The sequence below is a fragment of the Melospiza georgiana genome, chromosome 1, assembly GCF_028018845.1.
Source record: "Melospiza georgiana isolate bMelGeo1 chromosome 1, bMelGeo1.pri, whole genome shotgun sequence".
Classification (NCBI taxonomy): domain Eukaryota; kingdom Metazoa; phylum Chordata; class Aves; order Passeriformes; family Passerellidae; genus Melospiza; species Melospiza georgiana.
Window position 1 is genome coordinate 27,660,190 of NC_080430.1, and position 24,867 is coordinate 27,685,056.

General features: G+C 34.9%; 1 protein-coding gene across 4 annotated transcripts in view; it reads left to right on the top strand.

The window, feature by feature from the left end:
• PHF14 (PHD finger protein 14) overlaps window positions 1–24,867 on the top strand; it is a 161,045-nt gene that overhangs the window by 24,646 nt on the left and 111,532 nt on the right. For all 4 annotated transcript variants that reach the window (XM_058023704.1, XM_058023715.1, XM_058023723.1 and 1 more), the window contains 9 exons: window positions 2,314–2,473; window positions 7,960–8,071; window positions 10,265–10,402; window positions 12,255–12,401; window positions 15,002–15,272; window positions 15,832–15,938; window positions 17,297–17,392; window positions 18,930–19,033; window positions 20,454–20,585. In XM_058023704.1, coding sequence (XP_057879687.1) covers window positions 2,314–2,473; window positions 7,960–8,071; window positions 10,265–10,402; window positions 12,255–12,401; window positions 15,002–15,272; window positions 15,832–15,938; window positions 17,297–17,392; window positions 18,930–19,033; window positions 20,454–20,585 — 1,267 coding nt within the window. The remainder of the gene's footprint in view (window positions 1–2,313; window positions 2,474–7,959; window positions 8,072–10,264; window positions 10,403–12,254; window positions 12,402–15,001; window positions 15,273–15,831; window positions 15,939–17,296; window positions 17,393–18,929; window positions 19,034–20,453; window positions 20,586–24,867) is intronic.

A 24,867-nucleotide genomic window follows, 5' to 3' on the forward strand; every position in this document is an offset into this window, starting at 1 on the left:
TGGTTAATGGCAATTTAGTTTGTTTTCTCCAGCTAAAGACCACTCCTTTTAGTTGTAAGAATGTGGTGTTTAGCTTTTACTAAATGCCAGGTAGGTAAAAGAGTAAATGTCTCCTTATCTGTCAGAGATCTTAAACTCTTTAAAGCTGACACTAAGATTTATATACAAATTGGGGCAAAAAAAATGGGTTAAAAAGATGGACTTTTTTTCCCCCCCACTTTAAGAAATGAAATATGTTTATATTGTTATAGAAATAATGTTTAATGCCAGCACATGTGATAAGGATCTAAATAATTGCAGCACATTTGTGTCATTTTCTAGGAGGAAGGATAAAAGCGATCAGGTATAAATGACTGATAAGTATTATAAAGCAACCATTTCAGAATGAAGGTAAGACAGTTTGGGGAGGTCATCATTCTAATTTTAGTAGACTGATGGCGCTTAGGCTAGAAAAGCAAATCTAACTACTTTCAATTGGTGAAGAAGCATCAGCATTTGAAAGAAACTGATTTTATTTTGCCATGTGGATTGAGGACAGAATTGCTTCATTGGTAATGTTAAGAAATTTTTAGTGAGTACTTTTAAGAAAATGTTAACATGTTTTGAAGTCTAAAGGAATTACTAGTAGGTTCATTAGCTCTATGATATCAATGGACCATGTGTTTGTACATTAGTGTTATTGCTGAAAAGGAAATTTGCTGGCATCTATTCCAAATTGTGTTATTAGAATTAAATAAATACTTTGTGGAATGTTGCTTTAAGCTGATACCACATTATAAGGAAGATGGAGTGACTCTATGCATGAGCTATATGATGTTGTATATCCCTAATGAAATTTGTCTGTGAATGCACTTCTGCACATGACTTGTCCTTTCATTCTAGGACACTTTTTATCATGAAAAGAAACATTCTGTCATCTTATTTTAATTCTTATTGATGAGGCTCATCCTGTAATGGAGGACTATGTTTCTTAAGTGGTTCCTGCAGTGTTGCTTATTTCTGAGTGTGGTTGCAGTATATTATGCAGACCTCTGTTTCTGTCCCAAGGGGAGCTGGAGCACTGTTGCTATTTTATTACAGCCAGTGGGTAATGAAACAAAGTAAAAAATCATGTTGCTATTTAATTGCACAATTGAGTAATTTTACTGCTTTGAAAGCACAAATTTTGTCTTGATTGCTGCATTTGATAAATAGCTGAATGTAATTTTTTAGTAAAGTCTTCACTGTGTTTTAAGTGTTGACAATTAGGTATTTTTTCTCTTATTGAATAGCAGCTAAATGTTCAAAATGTGGGATATGAAAAAACAGTTTTGTGGTGATTAGCTTTAGTATCTTTTTGTCATTTGTAGTAGTACTAATACAACTTTTGCACTTGTGCAAAATTTAAGTAACAAATCACTTTAAACAATCTGTTTTCCTAAATTTGTGGTAATTGAGCATGCAGAGGTGCCTAAGCAGTCATAAAGAATACCCTAGTTGTACTGAAGAGGAATGGAGGAAGTGAATGATTGAGCCTAGCTATAATTTAAAACCAGGTATAAATGAGAGTGCTTAAAAAAATATATATATTTCATCAATCACCATTGTGGTGTCTCAGAATTGTAAGTTTGTACTCCACAAACTGTACTCTGGTTTTGAAATTGCACAAGTGTTCTTAAGGTCAGTTCTACAATTCATAAAGTAGGTAAATAGTCTTTATTTCATGTGTATATTCTTTTGTAGTTGATTTGTGCGCTGAATGCAAAGTGGAAAAGTGGAATGCATATTTTTGACTGGATTCTACTGACATAATGAACCTCTAGAAGAAAATCCAAGCACTCTTCCTTCCCTCCAAAAAATGTTCATTTTCAGGGAGAAGAGCTTGTTGCTTTTTTCTTGAAATATATTTCTTTACTCAAGAAATGCATTGAGTTTTTAAAAAATATTTAGTTGCTTGAAGGCTTGTTTTCTTACTTTTCTTCCTAATGGATATTCTGTAAGAACACAAAGTGTAGCTAGAAGAATAAAGGGAAACAGTCTTCTTTCTTCTTGATTTTTAGTTGTAATCTAATAAAATCATATAAAACAGGTGTCTTTTTAATGTAAAGGAAAATGTAAAATTTTTAATGTAAAGTAAAATGGAAAATCACTTTAAAATGTAAATTTTGCTCTAACCATAATAATTTCAAAAGTAATTGTAAACTTTCTTGAGTATCTCAGCATTTCTCTTGAATTGTTCCCCCAAATCTGTGTATGTGTATGTTTCCCTCTGAAGTTATAACTCTTCTGCAATTGTCTCTTCTTGTATTGATCTTCCATTTGTCCTGTGTGTAGGTTGCTATGGGGTTGATGGAGAGAGTGACTCTATCATGAGTTCAGCTTCAGAAAATTCCACAGAGCCTTGGTTTTGTGATGCGTGCAAATGTGGTGTCACACCTAGCTGTGAATTGTGTCCCAACCAGGATGGCATCTTCAAGGAGACTGATGCAGGCAGGTAAGACTGAATAAATAATGTTTTGAATTTGGTGTCATCTAACCCTTAAAAGATTGGGTTTTTTCCTATACCTTGTAGAGACTCTGCTCATCCTACTTTCAAGGAGGTTCTAAGTGGGAGAAAAACTGCATGTTTTTATTTTAGTAGAGCAAAGGACTGGATGAGTAATGCCAGGCAATGAGAAAAAGTAGCATAACAAAATTATATTGAGAATGTGCTACAGGTATTCAGACAGATCTTGTATATTATGATTATTTAGAATTATGAAGATTTTATTCTTGATTTTTGAGAATATTCTTTACTTCTTTTTAGGATTGAATCCATGTCTAATTTGAGAATAAGCAGATTAATTCTCATGATATCTTCAGTTGCTGTCACATTTGAAAATAAGATATACATATTAATGATAACTAATTATCTGTACTAAAGGCAAAAGCTGCATTATCAGTGCTGGCTGATTTATGCTTAGTGTTGCTAGGTTTTGCTGCATGGTTTCATGGGTGTGGTTTTTTTAAGGGGTTTTTTTTTGTTGTTTTTTCTTTTTTGTTTTTGGTTTGCTTTGGTTGGTTTTTTTCAATAGACCATGAAAATTAAGTTTTTTTTCCATACACTTTATGGTTGTGTAAATTGCTTGTGTGTGGTAAAAAGCAAAGTTTTCAGGTGCTGAGCTTTTCATAAGCTTAAAAAAAAAAGTTACACGAATGAGTCAAGGTTTGTAGAGAAAAATTTTGAACCTTGGAGGTATTAGTGCTTTTTTAATGCTTTTAAAAAAGCAATAAAAAAGCTTTTAGGGTTCAGATCCTTGTTTCTGGTCTGTAGTAGGTTTAAGAATGTATGTGCATCTTCCTTATAAAGCCTTTACACAACTAAGCAAGTTGTGCTTTTCCAGTTGTTTTCTGTTTTGATAATAATGCTTCTATAGGCAAGAACATTACTCTTAAAGCCTATAAGTCAATTGTGTAACAGGAAATGTGAGACTTGATATCAACTGGCAAATTTTATTTCAACCTTTTTATTCCTGTGTTCTACAAACAGTTTAAGCCCTATAAATATAGCTTTCCATGCTATCCTAGTAGAAATTATAAGTCAGCGTTTTAACAATTACTTAAATTTTTTTCTTGTGAAGGGGTAGTATTCTTTTAGTTAACCTGGAAGTATTTTCTTTGTTACATTGGTTGTCTGTACAGAAGCACATGCCTGCCTTGGTGACAGTGGACATTATCACAGTATTTTATTATTGTTATTGTATCTTTATTTGCTGGATAATAATGGTATTGCTATCCTGGATAAGTTTATTCTCCCAGATGAAAAGGTTATATATTAGAAAAAAACAAATATAATTTGCTATTTACTAGTTGAAATGTGAAAATTCCTGTGCTCTCTTTTTATTATTTATTTATAAATTTGGATTCTCAAGGGTAGGGGAGCACCATAGACTAGGGGTAGAGTCTTGGGGCAGTGTCTATTATGCTTCCATTATATTCAGTTAACTGTAATCCAATTCAGTGCTATTCTTGATGTGCTAGGAAGGCACTGCTGAGTAACAGATTCCTTTACCTCACCATTGCTCTTCATCCCCTTACCACCTTTTAAAAATAAATTCTCCATAAGCATCAGTGCTCAAAATAACACAAACCAAACCTAGTCAGTTTCTCTTCATAATTGAATTGGAATAATTTCTGTCTTTTTACATGAAAGGTGAATAATTAGAATAATGAGGTGCTTAATTTCTCAGCGGAAGTCTTTTCACATTAATCTCTCAGTTTCACAAGTATAAATGTGAATTTATGAAATTTTACTTCTCAAAATGCTATTATCCAAAAATATAAATTCTGTCCTTGTTTCAGTGTGGAGTTTTTCTTCCTTCCTAATCAACATCTGTCATCATTGCTCCAAGCTAAATGGATGGTAAAGTAACAAGGAAGATTATTCTTCTTTGATTACCCAATTTGTCTTAATTACAAGCTTCTAAAACATGTGCAGCTAAATAAATGAGCAGGAAAATATTTAGAACTGGTATTAAAAGCAGCTGAAGCTGCCTCAGCTGTGAACTTGACTGACTTGTGTATGTTTTTTAATAAAGATTCAGGTCTGAGTTCACATATAGGTGGTTAAAGAAATGAGGCACTTGTGTGCCAATCACACAGAAATGGCAGTTTAAATCTGTAGTGCTGCAATACTTGGGTGACATGTACTAAAACATTTTGAGAAGGTCAGTATGAAGCAAGCAGCCAGCTGTTGGGTTTATCATAGATAAACTCCTACAGAGTGCAGCAGCATTAAATACACCAGTGGAGCATGAAAAAACTGTGCAAATTAAATTGAGAAAGCAGCTGCTTGTAGATGTGTATCTTTATATTGAACTTCAGAGAGTATGTTTAGTAGACTGTATTAAAACTTACTATCAAAAATCTCCAACCAGAACCTTGGATTTTTGTTAAGAATAATAATTGTGGGAGATACAGAACTTCTGTTTATAAAGATTTGTTCTGTATTACACACCTTAATTTAAAGGAAGAGTATAGAAAAGAAGCTGTACAGAATTCAGATGTTTTTATTTACAAACAAGAAGTCTATTTATCTCAAGGTTGCATGTCTCAGTTTGTGTGTTATATTTTGCTTTTTTTAAAAATTTCCTTTTAAAAGCAAGTACAATATGCTCATGCCAATGAATTACTTATTTTAGTAAATCATAATGTTTACCAAAATGTGCATTTAAGCACGGACATATGCATTTTTTAGTAGAGGAACATTTCATAAAAGTATGGCGGTGATTTAGGCCAAGCTGCTGCCACTCCTGGATACAGCATGGAAGGACAGAGGTGGTACCTGGTGCTCCATTGCTCCCCTGCAGGGATAGGTTGTGTCTCCACTGGTTTTCTGGGGAGTCAGACAGAAGATGTACTTTTTATATCCTAATGAGAAGAATCTGATATTTTACATGTAACATTGTATTAAGTTAGAGATTTGTGGGGGCATGCTGGAGTCTTTCTTCTGTAATAAAACCACTGATGAGGTTTTCTCCCTTTCTGAGCAGCAAGAAGTTTGGCAGAACACTTGAGTGTCTCAGCTTGTTCTCTGGCAGCTAGCAGGCTGCCATAGTTGTACTAGATTGTTTAAACACAAGGTTGTAACTCATCTTTAAGTTTTCTTTGCTTCTTCCTATGGTAACAGTGCTGTGACCAAATAATTTTGTGGATGTGAAGAACACTGGTAAAATTCGTGGAGGCAAAACAATGCAGTTCTTGCATATAAATGTGTATTTGGGATATACATCATTCTAATTGTTTTAAGTTTATATGTTTTAAGGCAGTTTACTACTTAGCATCCCAAATGTGAGTGATTTAACCACAGGATAAATACTTGTTTTTAAATACTCAAGTGAGAAGAATCTTGTCAGATATGACACAAGGGATGAGTCAATGTTGAGGCTTGTTAGATTTACTGGGGAATTTCTTACAGAGTGAAGCAATTTAATGGCTTTTAAGTAGTTTCTTACTGTTACTGGGATTTTTCTGTTATCCAGTTAATATCTTGGACTGTTTTGGGGGAAAATGGTAAGTAAAGTCTATTCACCAGTTTTGTACATTGAAAGATCACAGTTTTCTTTTGTAAAGACTGAAATATAAATGTATTTTTGAGCTTGCTACAGAACCTTTCACATTTTGCTTTTTTTGGAATTTCTGACGGGATATGTGATTCATAAATAACATGAAAATGAATAAATCTGAGTGTGATAAAGACCAGCATTGTAGGTCTAAGGATCATTGATGAGAAGTGTGCTGCTTAGAGCTGCATGGAGCTCCTGAATTGTATAACCATAAACTTCAGTATTTCTCTCCTCTGTAAGCATCTAGTTAATAACAGCAGCTGTTTTACATGCACTTGAACCCAGGATGTTATTGCTGAATAATTCAGTATAACTGAATTTTTTAAATTGACATACAGAGGAAGGAGGAGGGAGAAGACATAGGCTAAACAGTAGTAGAAGATTGGGAAAAAGAGCACAGCAGCATGGGCGCAGATTTTAGCAGGTAGTAACAGGTCTGTACTGAATCCCTGTAAGAGAGACAAGGGAAGAAGTGTTTCTCACATCATCATGAGTCTTCTTGAATACAGGGAGTAGATTCTATTATTTGATTAGAACAAAAGAGAGTTTTAGTCTTCACTAGTGTTACATTTACTGTTAAACAGTAATGACTGGGAAGATTGTAAAGTGCTGAATTAACACACTTGCTGAGGCTATTTCAGCTCAGTTATGTCTGAAGTCTCTAGTTGTATTATATATCATGTGAGACTTTATAGGTTCAGAGTGTTAGCTACAATGTCTGCAATTGAAAGGCCATTTTCTTGCATATCTTAAAATAACAAAAAAATAGCAATCTTGACCCTCTGTGTATTAGTTTTTTCCCACCTGATGCAATGAGTAGCAAATGCTTCCTGAATTTTGATAAAACAGTAAGATTATTTGCAGTAGTTTGTCTCAGTTAATTTGAGTCATGCATGCTGTGCAGAACAGATTTTGAGTTTGTTGCTAACTGATGGTTTGTGACAGTGAGAACTGCATCTTTTAGAAAGTGTTCATTACAAAAACAATGGAAGAAGAAGACTAAGAGGAAAATGTGTCTTCTGCTGCAAGGCTATTTTTGAGTAGCTGAGAGCTTCAGGAGGTAAAGAAGATGCCTGTCAAGAGCAGTCTTGAGGCTAAGTCTTTACCATTGTGTGGCATTTGATTACTATACTCTGAGGTCCAGATTCATTTTCTGCCACTCAGGGCTGAAGATTTAGACCTCCTACTCCCTAGTTTTTTATGGCCAGTGAAGAAGGGAACAACTAAGTAAACTAAGTCTGTTTATCTGAGTTTCAGATAGGCCTTTCTGTTATACTGTTATTCTGTTATTCTGTTATATTTCTGTTATTCTGTATATCTCAGATGTGTTTATTCCTGAATGCAAGTCTTCTTGATGTTGCTTAAAACTAGCTTGTTTTGGTGAAACTAACAAGTGCAACAAACAGTGGAAAGTCTGTATTCTAAGTGCTTCCTGGCTGTATGCTCATAGCTCAGTGTTGCTGTGACTACCTGTATAATTTTGTTTGTTCCCTTTCTACCCCCTGCCACATTATGAAAATATCTGTCTGCCTTAGCTTTATAAGTAATATCAAAATCTTAATACACCTTTCATGTTCCTTGAAAAGTGTGTGGAGCCCTTGGGAGAACCATCAGAATGTAAAGGTGGTGGTAGCCCAGCCCTTGATCCAGACAGGCAGAGCAATCCCAGTGCCTTTGAAAGGCCTTACTCCATGGTTCAGTGTCTGAGCTCCTGAATTCCAAATAGGCCCTCCATCCCTGCTTTTAATCTACTTTCCTTCAAGTGTTTCAGCTAGCATCTGCAACATTTACAAGGCACTTTGAAATCTGAAAATGGTGAGTATAATATAGGATCAAAATGTTGGTAACAGTAACCTAATTTTGTCTGCTGTTTTAGGTGGGTCCACATTGTTTGTGCCCTCTATGTTCCAGGAGTGGCATTTGGAGATATTGACAAGCTGAGGCCAGTAACACTAACAGAAATGAATTATTCCAAGTATGGTGCAAAGGTAAGTTTAGAAGAGATGTAGTGGCAACAAGTAGCTATATTTTATGTTTTTGCATGTAATAGAATAAAATGCATCTTCCCAACTTTATTTTTCTTTTTTTTTGTAGCAATTTTGTAGTGTGGTTAAGGACTAAAAATGAGATAAAGTTTATTAAATGGTTGTTATACCTACAGCCCACCTGCTCTTCCCTCCCATCTTTCTATCTGTTCCATTCTCCATAATTTCTGTCACTGTTTTTGCTCAGATTCCCTGATTTTTTACAGAGGTACTAATTTCTTTTGAAGTCAGTGGCAGATTGACAAAGTGTGAATGGAAAGCGAGGAGGATTCATAAGATGAGAAGTGGGAGGTTAAGTTGGTTAAGAAAAGGGCAGATGTACTTCAGTAAGAATGACTTTAGAGTTTATATGTAAGCCAGTATGCGTACAACAGGCTGTTCCAAAGCAGTGTTTACCAAAATCCACAGCAGCACAGGGCCCTCAACTTGAACTGATACATGTTTCTAAAGTTAAAATTGTTTTACATGTAAATGTTTTCAGTCCAGATCAAAAGAAGTAATGAACCAACCATACAGAAAATCATTGTGGTGGGCAGAGGATATCACTCATTAGTTTGCTAAATACTGTTTGGCTAATGGAGACAGTGTGGAGAAGCCATGTCTATCAGGCCAACGTGAGGAAATGTGGTTGGTTCTGAGTCTGCAGCTCTAAAGCTTCATTTCTGCCAAGTCACTTTTGTTTTCTTGATTTTTTTCTACTTGTTAAATAGAATACTAAATGAAAATATGTAGTGCAGTTTTAAAAATGGATACAATATATAAAATAGACTAAAACACTTTGGATAGCCCGTGTACAATACATCTGTATCAGGAGCCTGGGCCTGCTGAGGCATTTAGCCTTGTTTAGAAATGTTTGTAAAAGGTTGGGGCAAGCATGTCAGACTCTGCCAATTGTTGTTGAAATGAATGATACTTTTTTTTTTTTAATAAGTGATGTATAGGATCAGGGAAAAGAATTTGGGCATCTTTTCTTGCTGTGAATAAGGTGAGAGTGACCTGTACAGGTGAAGAAGACTCATTGCTGTTGGAAAGCTGTAAATCTTGTTTGCTATATTAAGTGTGGAAGTTACAGCTTATTTTGTTACATTCCCCCTTCAAAACCAGCTTAATATATGAGGTTTTTTCATTTAATTTCTTATCTGTTAAGTGTTGCAGCTACACAGCTAAAGGGTGCCTTTCTAGTGTAGCATATGTGATGTTTTGAGATTCTTCAATCACTGAGTTTTCCTTACCATTCCGTTCTATTGTTTAACTTTCTGCATGGAGATATTTTCTCTAGGTGATAGACAGCTTTGCTCTCTATTCAGCAAGTAGAAGTCTAGGAAATGCATGCCTGTATAATTTTAGATCATCTTTATGCACTGGATAGCAGCCGTGCTTAAGCAGGGCATGTTCCCATTTCCTGCTTATCTGCTCATTTCTCTAGATTGCTGGCACAGGGATTTGGTCTGAAATTGTGGAGAAAGACACCGAGGAATTGATCTGACTGAAAAACAAGTTAATTGTTTTTTTTCCGCGTTGCATTTGGGGACGTCAGTTGGTTGTTTTTCAAGTGACTGTGCCTAGAATGCACATATCTGAAGCCACGGTTTCTTAATTAAGTGAATCACATCCATCCGTACTGATATTTATGATTTTTGAGTGTTTGTTTCTGCACTGTCACTTGTTTACGTCTCTGTCATTGCTTATCAAGGGACATGTACATAATTATCTGTGGTTTCCAGTCATTCAGAGCACTGCTCTTTTATTTTTGTTTGTCCTCAGAACTCGTTGAACATTTGCTGAGGAGTGGTGGTTTTTTTATACCGTGGTTATACAACTAATTGTGCTTGAATTGCTTTGATGGTATTTTGTTGGTTTGTTGAAGGGGCATGCAATACATGCAGGTTAATATAAAAATTCATCCAACATGCTGTTTAGATTATTTAAGCATTGTTGAGAATGAAATTAATAGTGGGAGTTGAGAAAGCAGAAAGCTTTAAGTAGTGTCAGCTGTTGGGAGCAGTCTTGGTTTTTGTACCACACAGGAGTCGCCTACCAGTTTAGTTTTTTTCTATATATGATGTAAATGATCAAATATTAGGCAAAGTGCACCTGAAAATTTTACTGTGGCCTTTTCCATTCTTCTTTATGAAGGAGTGCAGCTTTTGTGAAGATCCTCGTTTTGCCAGAACTGGTGTTTGCATTAGTTGTGATGCTGGGATGTGCAGAGCTTATTTCCATGTGACCTGTGCTCAGAAGGAAGGCCTCCTCTCAGAAGCAGCAGCAGAAGAGGTAGGTATGGAAAAGATAGAATAAAAGATCTCTATTGAAAGCTTATGGAGATGACCTGAAATGGTAACTGTTTTGTTCACAGGTCTTAAAAACTTTGAACAAAGTTTTTAAGTAGGTAACAAGTGAGGGAGTAAGGGAACTGCTCAGGGAGAGCCCTCCACCAACTTGTCCACTCTGAGCATTTTTTGAAACAGACTGGAAAAAAAGGACAGAGAAAGTTAACACAGAGGTTGGCTTAAGAGACTGTCAGTCAATACAGACAGGCATTCTATTTCCTGGACTTCACATCAGGTGACATACTTACCTAGCTGTTTGTGTACTATAGTAATCTCTGTTTCATACCAAATAGGAAACTTAAGAAATTAAAAACATTTCTGATGCCACTTTTTCATGCATGTTTTTTAGTATTTACTTCAATTTTAGTACATAGATATGACTTTCCTTGTTGTAACATTAATCTTTGGAATCAGAATAAAAAGCAAGTATTTATAACCTCCTGATAACTTCCTAATGTCTTTTCTTAACGGTTTTTTCCCTGTAATATGATCTAAAGCAATTCAGATTAGAAGTTCCTACTTCCTCATTCATTTTTATGGTATAAGTACTTTTAGGTTGTCCAGTTTCATCCTGATATGTATCATTTGGATTAAGCCTGTCATGTTCATAGCATCACAATTTCCTTTTTTACCTTAGGAAGTGGCACAGGTAACACAAAAACAAGCATTACTTTCACTGTTAATATTGACACTTTTGTTTCTGAAAACAGTGGACCACTAAGGAATTCATGAAGGAATCACAAAATACATTCTTCTGTTGGACTGCTAAATAGGAAGATAGCCTCATTGTTGTTGTCCTTATTAGATTATGTGTAAGGTTGAGTCTTTAAATTCCTTATGTGAATTCCTTCTGGATATATGTATCTGCTTGCCTTTCCACCTTAAAATTTTGCTACATGTTGTCTGCAGTCAAATTTTTAATCAAGGTCTCACACAATCTCATTTTGGGACACAGCTAATTTTTGAAGTAAGCTGTCTCATACTGTGAAAATCTTAAATTAAAATAAAATGTGCTTGTAAGGAAAGTCAGAGTAAATTTTATTACTCTATGTTTTATAAGTGGAATAAAGGAAAATTTGATAGGTAATTTATTAATATTTGTATTACTTTATGAAGGAAAACTGCTTTGAGTTTTTGTTAGTCTGTAGATTTATGATGTTGTTTGTACACTATTGAAATTACTAAGGCAATTAAATGGGTTTCTCAGACCATGTCTCCTCATGGCTCAGATATTTGTAGTCTGCTTGCAGGGTTTGCAGATGCTGAAGTTGCTATAAACCTAGCCATGACAGTGTGCAGATATGATGGAATGAAAAATCGGAGGGTATAGCCACCAAAATGGTTGGAAAAACATTAGAGAAACCAAATATATTGCCTTTGATGTTATTCAGAATTATTAAGCACTTGTAGGATTTCATTTAAAAGGCACAGTGAATCAACAGGAAATTAATACATGTTATATGTTGAAGGAATTTGTATTTAAGAATTTATTTTGCTGGGATTTTTTTCCTGGCAATGCAATTGTAGTACAGAGATTGACTAGGAGAGAGTTAAATCATTAATGCATTTAGAAACGTTTAGGATCATGCAATGAAAACAGTGGAAAAACACCTTATATTGTAAATTACATATACATGACAAAATTGATTTAGAAACATATTTTTTAGTTGTTTTTAAAAACATGCCCATTTGAACAAGTGAACTGATTGCCAGAATGTTTTTGCTGTTCAGAGCCCTTTGGCCTTACTTTGTCTCACTCTATTTTCATTCCTTCCCCTTTGTTTTTTCTGAAACAGGATATAGCTGACCCTTTTTTTGCTTATTGTAAACAGCATGCGGACAGGTTAGACAGAAAATGGAAGCGGAAGAACTACTTGGCTTTACAGTCTTACTGTAAAATGTCCTTGCAGGAAAGAGAAAAGCAGCTTTCACCAGAAGCTCAGGTATTGTATTTGTGGCAAAAATGCCTCTGTATTAATCATCCATGTTAAACAAGACAGAAATTAAGAGAAGGTAAAAGTGTTATTATAGTAGAAAATTAAATGTGGAATATATTGATAATGCATGGTCATTTAACAGCACACTGAACTGTTTGTAGGGTTTGGTCTCTAAGAACAATTATCTCTATATTTGATATAGTTATATATCATATATATTATATATCTGTTTCAATAAATATCAAATATCTGTGCTTGTCTGAATTTAAAAATATTACTTTGCTTTTGAGGTAAAAAGTTGGTAATTACTTTTTCATTGTAATTCATAGATTTTGTTTAATATTTTCTTCAAGATTCTGAAGAAAAAAGGCCAGAAAAAATTAGGCATTTCTATTTCTATCTAAATTTCCAATTTTGTAGGTCTAAATGGAATTCTGTGTGCCAGGTGTTTTCATAGTAATGACTTCCCTAGGAAAAGAAATAATGTATGCAAAGAAGTGAGTCTGTGCCACTGCGTTGGAGTTGTCTGAAAGCCTTAGGCAAGTCTATATCCCTGTCTAGTGACAGATCCATTTAAAACTGTTTAGTTACTGCAGAAGCTCAACTGATAAAAGTCCTGTTGATACAAAGGTTTCAATTCCTCTGAGGGAATCTGCATACTTTCATGTTTCAATGTGTGTCTTTTATTTATTTTTTCTGATTCTGAGGAATTTCTAGCATAGTTTGCTTCACTGCTTAGACTGAACTCCATTCTGTGGAAAAATCACACCTGTGTAGAAAAGCAGCTTGTTACCTAAACAAAACCTGCCTGATTTATTTGTAGAAAGTAGCAGATGCTGTAAATAATGGAAATAATTTATGGGAGAGGGCTGTCTGCTTTTTTTCTGAAGTGAGAATTTTAGCGTAATGATAAGAAAATATTGTTTCATAGTATCAAACTTTTTATATAAAAAAATCTTGCCTTTCCAGTTCTTCAGAGATCTTTGAATAGCAGAATATTAATTTAAAATTATCTGTGCTGTTGAAAATGAGCATGAGCATATTCGTACTGTAGAAGAATTGTGAATAAAATATTTTTTGGAATATTGAACTTCATGTAGCTTGTTTTAAAACTGGTTTCATAATGCTTGCTGAATATACTCAGCTCTCAGTTATGTGAAATGCACTTGTGTAGTAGAGACATTGCAATAATATGAACACTGCCCAGTATAATGGTAAGTGCTGGTTGTGCAATATCTGTTTGGATCCAGCAGGGCATATTAGCTCTGTTTTCAGGCATGTATTAAGCAGTGCTGATAATGCTGATAAGTTCCCGGCATTTCCCTTTCTCTCTCCTCTTTTCCCCACACCAAAACTTTGCAATTTTTAAAGATTAATTATTTAGATTAAATTTTTTGAAACTGAAGAATGACTGCTGAAAACTGCAGGTGCAGTTACTTGACATGGTGTCATAGGCACATGGTGTCATAGGCATACAAGTATGACCACTTGCATATGTTTTGTACAACCACATGTTTTCACTCTTGGTGGCTTTGGTGTTGTACAGCAGTGGCTGTAGGTGGATCTGCACGTGTGGATCCAAGAAAAAAGCCACTGGTGTCAGAGCTGGCCTGTAAGCTGTATTTGGTTTGTTTCTTGGTCATTAATGTTCAAGACCTAGTTAAGGTAATATGTTCAACTGTCTGCAGTGCTACCTTCATTGATTCTTTTTGAAATCAAGAGATGTTCCTTAACAATAGTGTGTATGTATATGTGCACCTTTGCTTTTGTCTCAGGAGTATCTTACACCATATGGTGGGGCAGTCACATTAGTTTAGTTTCTTCTTTGTGCAGGAAAGTAAACAGCTTCTAACTGATAGTCAGCTGGAGTCTTGCCTCTGAAGGTTTGTATGTTGATGTCAGTTTCTGCCAGAATTGCCACTTCATAGAGTTCCCTCAAGACAGCATTTTCCAACTGTCAGTAACAGCTTGATCTTCTGGGGTAGATCTCCCAGATGGTCACAAATATACAGATGTCATCGACAATATATATTGTGAGCTTCTCTTGTCTGCTTCACTTCTGTTGGGTTGTGTTCTTGACAAATTATAATCAGTACGTTTAACATTTATAAAGAGAAGTGGCATTGAGAAAGGAATTCCTACAAAAGTATGTCAAATATGGTACAAATGCTCGTCATCAACTTTTGTTGCTCACATAAACATCAATTTAATGTGTATCTATATGCATATGTGGTAGGTCAACCAAAGCTTCTACCAGTTATGAGTTTTCACAGTCCTATCAAATTATCATTATTTGAAGGGGTTGTCTCATAGCCAGCAGTCATCTGTTGCTCTCATCAATGGGGAAATCTCGTCCAGAAGTGTGTACATAGCTCCAAAACTCTAGTGAAAGTAGAATGTTGTTTGTGTGCGCACATTGAAGTAAAATGGAATGTCTGTATCGACGTCTGTTTCTTGAGTTCTAGAGCTCCGGAGTGAAAATGGCATTGATTAGATTGCACAACACTTAAAATGAAAATAAAATGCAGATGTGTTCCAAATTATAGCTCAAAACTAATTTTGAATCGTTCCTTGATGTTTTTAATGGGTGGAATTCTTCCTTGCAGGCTCGAATCAATGCCAGGCTGCAGCAGTACCGTGCCAAGGCGGAGCTGGCGCGCACCACGCGGCCCCAGGCCTGGGTGCCCCGGGAGAAGCTGCCGCGGCCGCTGACCAGCAGCGCTTCGGCCATACGGAAACTCATGCGCAAGGCCGAGCTGATGGGAATCAGCACAGACATTTTCCCAGTGGACACTTCAGATACAAGTTCCAGCGTTGATGGAAGAAGAAAACATAAACAACCAGCTCTCACTGCTGACTTTGTGAATTATTACCTTGGTAAGGGTGAAAATAGCTTATTGTTCTCAGTAAAAAGGTACCACTTTGCTACATTGTGCTATGCTATTTCATTGGCTTTTTTATTTTCCCTGTACTTAATTGTTTATAGCAGATAAATGTGAATTATGACTTCATTTTAGGTCAGGTATATTATTGCTTGTGGTGTCTGTTTACACAGAAACCTTTTTTTTTAAAGACATTTTAGAAAAGAGTAAAATCTTTCAAATATAAACAGAAGACCAAACTATCTTAAGAAGGAAGTAGGTAACTTCTGTTATAATATTTTTTCCTTAAATTCTTCTCCATTTTTATGTGGAATAGCATGACTTTTTGACTCTTTGCTAGATGCTGATCAAAGTTCATAATTTAAAGAGCTACAGTATTCATGCAGCAAAATACTGTTCATTCTACTCAGTCTTGTATTAAACCTCTAGGCCATAGCTTTGTGTCTTGGTATTGCTATAGTTTTTTACTTTAGATTGCATCACTTTTTTTTAGTGCATAAGACTTGAAAATGTATATTCAAGAGTAGGAAATAATGCCTTTTTCTTTTAAATAGAGAGAAATATGCGCATGATTCAAATCCAGGAGAATATGGCTGAACAAAAGAACATCAAAGATAAGTTAGAAAATGAGCAAGAAAAGCTTCATGTGGAGTATAATAAGGTAAAGAAAAAGAGCTGATAAACCCTTGTGCCATTTTAGTATTGCTGCTATTAACTTAGATAGAATTTTTCTTTCCATGGAAAAAAATTCGGAGAAAAACATAAGATGCAAACTATTGATATTTTCAAAGTAATATTTAAAAACTTATTTTTTCTTTTAAAAATATTCAGTAGTCTGTCTTCTCCCATGCAAATAATACCAGTTTCTGAAATGTGATATGTTGACTGGACCCAAGTTCTTTAAATGACCCTACTGAGAGCTCCACTAACAAATTGCACATGGACCTGTTTGAACCTGCATGATTCTCTGTTTGTAGCTCCACTTGATCACCGGTAATCTGTGATACTCAAAAGTGTTATTTATTTATTTATTTATTTATTTATTTATTTATTTATTTATGTCAACTACAACTCCAGTTGGGCTTAGGTTTAATGACTTGACTAATTTTTCAGACAGAAATAATCAGTATTCACACCTCCACAGTGTCCTCTGCATGCTTTTTAGGTTATAACAAATTTGAAGCCCATAAATTACGGCTATGCTCTCCCATAGTGTTGCTAATGTAATTTTTTTATGAACTCATCCTTATGATTAAAAAATAACTTTTTGCATTTTTACCAAATATTTTATTATAAAGTTATTTTGAAACATAGATTTACTGTGCCTTTTGTGACAGATGACATGCTGCAGTTCTTGCTGAATTCAACAGCCTATTAAGTGATAGTTAATAATGTTACTATGGTGTTCCTATTAATTCTTAAGCTGTTTGGTGTGTGTTTTAAGTGAGAACATATGGAAAATGGAGCAGGAGATCCTTGTGAACTGCCCAGGGATGATAAAGGGAAACAAAATTGTGTCTGGGGATATTAAACAAATTAACAGTTACCTCCCAAAATATACAACCTAACAGTTACTTCCAGAAGACAAAGAAACTTTTTTTTTTTGCTTACAGCCTTTACTTTTAAATTTTCTTTTTCTGTGAGTGTGGCAAAAGAAAGTTTTGATTTATTTATATGTTCACTTGTTACAATCTTGCTGCCTAAGTAGTGTGGACTTCACATATAAGATGTTCCTGATTTTTGTTTTGCTTTCCATTTGACTTCATGAAACCTTATTTCCATGCTGAAATACCTCAATACTTTACAAAGCAAGTGGTTGCTCTGGATTCTTGTTTCATTTCTGTTAAATTAATGAATGGTTCTACTAATCTCAGCTATATTGATATGAGTTTCATTGTTTTTCTAATCCCACAATAAATTAATGCACCCTTGGTAAGTAAGAGGCTGAGTAAATTTTATTTAATAACTCTTAATGGATTTTCCTTCCTGTTGCCTATTTTTTTTCTTTTAATTTTTCAGCTATGTGAGTCCTTGGAAGAGCTACAAAATATGAATGGAAAACTGCGAAATGAAGGGCAAGGAATTTGGGCTCTGCTGGGTAGAATCATTGGACAGGTTGGTTAGTTTTTTGCCCCACTTTACAGAAAAAAACAGTAGAACAGGTTTTCCAAGAATAGACCTTTTAGTTTCTGCCACTTCTACGGCCAAATAAATTTATTTGATTTGATCAGACCCAGGTTTTACTCAGTGGATAATGCTTCCCGATTGAAGTACTTAGACTTCTGCAAACCACCTACTAGGAACATGTAACCTGATTTTGTTGTTGTAATAGTGTGCTTGTTTGCAAAATTTCTTTCATTTTGGTGCAAGTGATTGACCTGTCATTTGTGATGAACCTTAGCATGAAGCATGAGTTAATCCTACTGATTTTTATCTCCAGTTGTCTTTATTTACTGTCGGCTTCAAATGATAAGTTAACTCTTTATGGCTTTTATGAGATAAAAATCCTTTTAAGTGCAATATGTAATGATGTGTAACTAGGCAGAGGAGAATGTTTTGATCAAATGAATATAAATATCTAGGACAACAGAAGGTGTGGGTTACTTCCTTTTGACAGCAATTATCTTTGTTCCCATTGATACGGGAAAAAAGAGAAGTGAAGATTTTTGCAGTATTTTCATACATGTTTATGTCAGAGATATTAAATGTCAATGGACATTTTGGATTTGAGAGGGAGATTGCAATGGTTTCCAGTTATGATTTAAGATTGAAGAAACTGTTCACTGTGGAAATGCAGACATAGAATTACTCACAATTTTGGTACACCCTTTATTGCTGTTGAGTTTGTGCTGCTGTTCCAAAAATGAACCTTACACTTCCTTTATGCAGTAATAGTTCCTAAGATATGCAGCCTTTTCCTAGTTCCATTTGTCTGCCTACCTCTCCTGCTTGCAAAGAAGAATTCTTGTATAACATATCTTTTAAACCAAGATTATTTTTCCTTCCTTTGAGTAAGTATTCGCAAATACAGTTCCTGATGCAAATGTTACTCAATTTGAAAAAAAAGGAAAGAAAAGCTGAGCAGAATTCATTTACACAGCTTGCATGACATTTTTTTCCAGTTGGTTGAACAGATGCAGACCCATGGGGCTGCTGAGAAATGACTTTGATAGATGGTTACTGTCTGAGAAGCCAGCACACTGCAGATAGTAGAAACCCAACGAGGGTCTCGTCTGCTTTGTGAAGAGCTTGGTCCAATAAGATAATTTTTCTAATTAACCTGTCGAGCACCAGTGTAGCTGCAATGCTGGGGAAAATAAACTGCCTCAGTGTTCTGCCACTTTCATGAATCTGCCATTGCTTGTTTCAGCTTCCTAGAGAAATGCATCCTTGTCCATTCCTATATTGGAAGCTTGAAGAAAAATTTTAAAAGCTAGTCTTCTGTGTGTTTCTTACTGACTTGAAAAAATTACTGTAAGACTACTTTGCTTTATTTTACAGAATCATAGTGGGATAAATGTGTAGCCTGTAAAATAGTTAGCTAAGCAATCTCCCACTTGTTATGTGTCTTGTTCTTCATACATTGAGATGAGAAGAATATTCTTTAAAAGTGTCAAGACTCATGTGTATTGCATTTCTTCAAATCCAATAGAAATTGAACATACCAGCAATTTTACGGGCTCCTAAGGAAAGGAAACCGAGTAAAAAGGAAGGAGGAGCACAAAAGGCATCTACACTTCCGGCAGTACTTTATAGGCAAGTAATTAGATTTTAACGGCATAGATACAATATCTAGTAATTTATAGTTTCAGAAAAGTGTTCTGAGGAAATTGTTTATTTCAGGTTTTAATTAAAAAATGCTTTAAAGTTGTTGACACATTTTTACTTATTTTTGAAGGCTAAGTTGGATAGTAGTCGATTCTTCACCCTATCACACATGAGTAAAGTTTGGATGTTTTTGCTAATTTGATAGCAGTGCTTTAAGGACAAAACTGTCTCCTTGCATCTGAAGTAGAAGAGTCCTTTGCTTTTTTTGATGTGAAAACTACCTGCACTTTGTTCTTTGAATGCAGTCATCTGAGTGGATGATTTTGAGAACAGTGACGATACTGTTCAGTCACGATTCCTGGGTGGATAAAACACTTGTCCATATAAGAATTCTCACTTTTTGCTTGTGCTAAATTTCGCTACTTCTATTTTTTTATTAATTCCCAAGGTTATGAAATGTATTGACTTACTCTGCTGTAGCTTTTTTCCTCTTCCATAAGCGGTGAAGCTACTGACTGGGTTTTTATTAAATGTAATAGGATCCCAGACTGTGACTGTGCAAAATACACACATGTCATCTAGGTTGTTCTTTTCTCACCACAGCTGGGGAGTGACATGGCCTATTGCTTATCTAGAGAGCAGCAGCAAGACATCCAGCCACAGCAAGTAGTGTCTTGCCCAGCTAGAAGGCTAAGGGGAAGAGGATGATTTTTACACAAGCAAAAGTTAATTTTAGTGCTGCCAGAGATAGAAATCTTGAAAATGTGGCAGTGGGCTGAGGATTTGGCAGTTTTGATGTACACAAATAATTGGAGTCTTGCTTCACCAATTCTGTTTCATTCGAATGCACTCAGTTCCTCCCATGTTGTAGTGCAATCAGTGAACACCTGTCTTTTCAGAATAACTAAAGTTTCAGTTACACTAAAATAATAACAAAAAGGAAGCGTAATTTCTAATGAATAACATTGCCCAGCATACCAGCAGCGCAGACCTGTTTCAAGGTGGTTACCTGAATAAGTAAGTGTGTGATTGATTATCAAGACTGGTACTAGCAGCATAATTTTCTGTTTAAGCATTTGTTGTATTTTTTTTTTCACTTGCCACTGGTATATTTTGCTGAAGTATTGAGTGATTACTAACTTATTAGAAGTCCTCCAAAATTTAATTGAAAGCCATTTTTTGCTAACACTGACTAGTAGCCTTTTATGCTTTTACTGTACATAGGTAGAAGCTCCTTAAAAAAACTCCTCCAAAATTAATCCAAAATATAATTATGCAATTAAATGCATGATAAATTCAAATTGAAGTTGCCAAGTGTTTGTATTAAAACTGGGGAATGTGCTGGGGTGTATAGTTTGTTCTTTATGAGTATGTAATTATAACGTTTTTCTGCTGCGTGCATGAAAAGTTGTGGAATTTGCAAGAAGAACCATGATCAACACCTGCTGCTACTGTGTGACACTTGCAAACTTCATTATCATCTTGGTTGCCTGGATCCACCTCTTACAAGGATGCCAAGGAAGACCAAGAACAGTTACTGGTAAGAACACATTAATGTGCTGTCCTGTGCTGTCTCTGTACTTAAAGTAGGATGTAAATGTGAACACACTTGCAAATTCTGAGTGGATTACACATTGTTTTAATGCAGTTTGAGGAGTTTTTTATTTTCAGGTTATTAGCAGTGATGTTTCAAGGTTAAAAAAAAGAAGTTATAAAGATTTTCTCATTATTAGCCACAGTGTAAAAATAGGTTATAGCTGTAATTTTCTTGGGTTTTGAATTCATCTGTGATTGTTATTACTGCAGTATAATAGCAGTAGGAAATTATAGGCTAATACTTTTGGGAAATGAAAGACTTGGTTTTCTGTTTATGGTAGGACTGAGATAAGCAACTCTCTGTTGAGATCTTCAGGCAAATACTTGTAATATTTTTAAATAAACTTGTAAGTAGCTCTGTTTATTGCACTATGGGAAGTATTGGGTTTACTGCTGTCTTAGGACTCAAATGTACAATGACAGATGTTCATAACTGTACTTACTGCAGTTACAGTTCCACAAATTAAAGTTCTTTCTTTCATGCTTGTGGAGCAGAACAAAAGCTAAGTTGTGCAGTGGAGAAATGATAAGGTGGAGGAGAATCTGATTTCCAAACTGTCATAAAATTAGATTGCTCTGCTCTATAGTGTTAGCAGTCTGCATGTTTTAACTGCTCTGAAATGTGTTACATACAGCAAACTCAGAAACAGTTTGTAGCTGGCAAGAAGTTAGAGTACAGCATCTCGAGGAGTCATTCACCACCTTGTCTGAATGTTAAGGTACAAAGTCAGAAAAGTATAAGAATTTCTTCTAAAACAGTAAAACTATTTTAACAGAAAAAGAGTAGTTTCTGTTTTTCTTCATGTGTCTCTGAATTTTCTATTAAAGAACTTGCATAAAATATTTACTTCAGCCATCTTTTTGGCTAGTTTTGAAGATTGTGTGGAGAACAAGATGGCCAGTATATGACATGGGAGGCCTCTCTTTTTTGTATCTTATTGTTACAAAACCTGGATTTACCTCAGTAAATTTGCCTCAGTAAATTTAAAAGATGAAAATCTCAAAAAGGTTTTCACCATCACCAATACTTTCCTGAACCTAATTTTCTTTTAATTATTTAATGTATTGTATTGTTAGACTTTTGATCTCTTTAGTCAAATTTGCCCAGTAGTTATTTTATGTGGAAGCTTTTTTTATATTTTAAATTTTTAGATAGCTTCTTCATTTACACAGGAGATTTGATTTTTATTCTGCTTTTTAACAAAGTTGAAAAAGCTCACTAAAAGCTATCAGTACAAAAGATATAAGACTAATTCTCAGTAGGTGTTAAAGGAAGGATAGGTCAGGTTAGGTAGTAAAGCTCTTTCATTTCAAAGCTATAACTTAGCTTTGTTGTAAATTTCATGCTTCAGTTATATCTCAGATCACAAACTTGGCTTTTACTTCTAATTAGCTCAGGCATATTCTGGAGTGTGAGATGATAGCAGACAAATTGAGCTGCATTGATTGCATTCTTTTCATCATTGAACATTCCTTTATGTATTCTTTTCAGGATCAGTGGAGAGCACATAGAACAAACCCTTAATCCAAGTTTGAGTTCAGCAGGTTTTTCCTCCCCTGCTGTTTTGAATACAATTTTTATCTTTTTGATTAAAATACGAAGAAAAGGACATATATTTTTTAGATGAGGGCCATGTATTTTCAGATATTTATATAGGATGTAATAGGAACATAGCAGAAAAATAAAATTGGTGTATGGGAAATTCCGTGAAACACTAGGCAGGTTGAAAGACTTTAAGAGTGGTTAAAAACATTGAGTTTAGTTCTTTTTTAAAATAGTAATCAAGAATCAATTGTTTCTTTGTATTTTTCTTTCTATTCCATTATCACTGATGATAATTTACTGAGAATACCTAACTTGAGCCCTTGTAAAAGTTTTTATGATTACAGTCATGTACTTTACTAATTTATGTTTATTTAAACAATGAGTACTTTAACATGAGTTTATTCCATCAGCTTCACCTTTTATATTTTGTTTGAGGATGCCAGGCGATACAGGTTATGTGTGTGATGTTACATAGAGTAATTTGTAGTTATAATTTTTATCCACTTCAGGCTCAGCATTTAATAGTTTAAATTACAGTTTACCAAAAAGGGTTTTGAAATTGTTAAATTAAACCCAATAGTATATAAGAGAAAAAACTTTGAGCATATTATGTATTTAAAAGCTAATTTGTTGAAGAAAGCACAAATTATATTTTGTTACCTCAGTGTTAAATTTAAAATGAGTTAATGGTTTTAGTCTTAGTGAAATCATAGTAAGAATTTCGACCTGGTGAGCACCAGTGTTTCATGGCTTACTGGTTTAACTGGTTTAAAACACTTCACACTAAGAATTTTCCATGTTTGGAAGTGTAACAGTTTTATTCAGGGTAACAGAACACCCTGCACTAGTTTGTACCATAGTAAGTTCAAAGCCTGTCCTCATTTCAGATAGATTTGAGATGAGGAACACAGAAACTATTTTATATAATAGTACATTAAAGCATTAATTTATGCCTGTTTTGATGCTGTGCTTTTAAAGTAGAATCATAGAATATCCTGAGTTGGAAGGATTGAGTCCAGTTCCTAGATCAGATTTTTTAACCATACAATGAAAGGGTGTAGTTTCCTTCCATTTAAAAATTTGTGATTTTCAGTTTCTTAGAAATTCTGTTCCTTAAACAATTAAATATTTTTTTGATTAGCATGTTATCATAATGCGAAGTCTTATCATTCTTGCTGACAACTTGTGTGTTTTTATACTCCTGACCATTCTGGATCTATTTTCCTGGTAGAGAATGTTCTTAACTGGTACTAATGCAATGCACAAGTGTTGGCAGACAATATAATGAATCAAAATCTAATTGTAAAATATTGGCATTTTCATTAAGAAAATACTTGGCAGCTACTAACAAGGATTAGCTTCTTCTATTGGAATGAGATTGCTGAAAAAAGGTGATAACTTCTGGTAGCATATGCAATATTGGGGACTGAGATGGACAAAACAAGGACTAATGGTTGTATTAAGGCTGGTTGGTTTTATTTTTGCTCTAGAAGGCCAAGTTATTTTAGTGGTGACTGCTGTGGGGAATATTGGCCACAGGACAGAATGAGCTGTAGAGTTCCTGGCCAGTAGTTCCATGAGCACTCAGTGTTATCTGGACATTCATTCATATTCCTGACCTTGTTCATTCAGTACTGATCCAGCACCTCTTCATCCTGAGTCACTGGATAATGATATAAAATTATTAACTTGTATAAAGTTAATAATTTTATATCATAATTTTTTTGCATTTTAACATACATTTAATATAATATACATTTTTACATGCATTTAATGTAATTTACATATTTATGTATTGTCACTTGTCTGAATTGAGGGATGTTTAGGTTGTTGCAAATGGCAGATTTTCTTTTGTTTTAAAAACTTTGTAACTTTACACTCTGTAAGGTGCTCTTTGAAGCTTTTTGACAGCTGTATTAGGTTCATGTAAACTGCTTTTATCTCCAGAATAAAAGCAGCCCTATCTTTTTTCCACCTCCACCACTGTCATTTACATGTGTAATTTATAGGTGTCATCTTGAAGCTGTGGTCTGTGTTTCTTGTGTTCAAAGTGACTTAATTCTTTGTAAACACTGTGAGAAGTGATTTGTCAGTGTGTGTCTGGGAGACCTGTGTCTTCCTTTTGAAAACAAGCTCTGCTTATTTTCCTTTTTAAACACCAAACACCAGGTCCAGTACTGTTTTCTGGAAGCACTGTAGTGGTATTTGCTAAGCAATTTGAATATACTCTTTCCCAGCTCACTGCTACTGACTTAAGATGTGTGTGAAGTGGGAAGTTATCTCTCATTCTTATACCAAGTTAGATTGAAGAAACAATAAAATCACCCAATTTCTTTTTTCTTCTGTAGGTTGTTAGTGCTTAATCAGACATTCTGTATGATTAAGAGATTTCAAATCAGTACTGAGAGTTCTTGATGGAACAAACTTCCAGTAATTTAGCAGCGGGCACATTTTAGAAGTAGGCATATTGTTGCCTGCTACTGATTTTCCCTGTGGGTCTAGATTAGGCAAGTCCAGACTAAAAGCAAAACAAAACCTGTGTACTGAAAGTTGAGTCTTTGGCACCATTTCTCCTGCTGTTTTGTTTATGCTGCATAGCAATGCTTGCTAATTTAGAGGTAGGCAAAGATTGTTGCAGTAGCTCTAAAGGTGACCTGCTGTGACAGGTTCTCTGTTCACT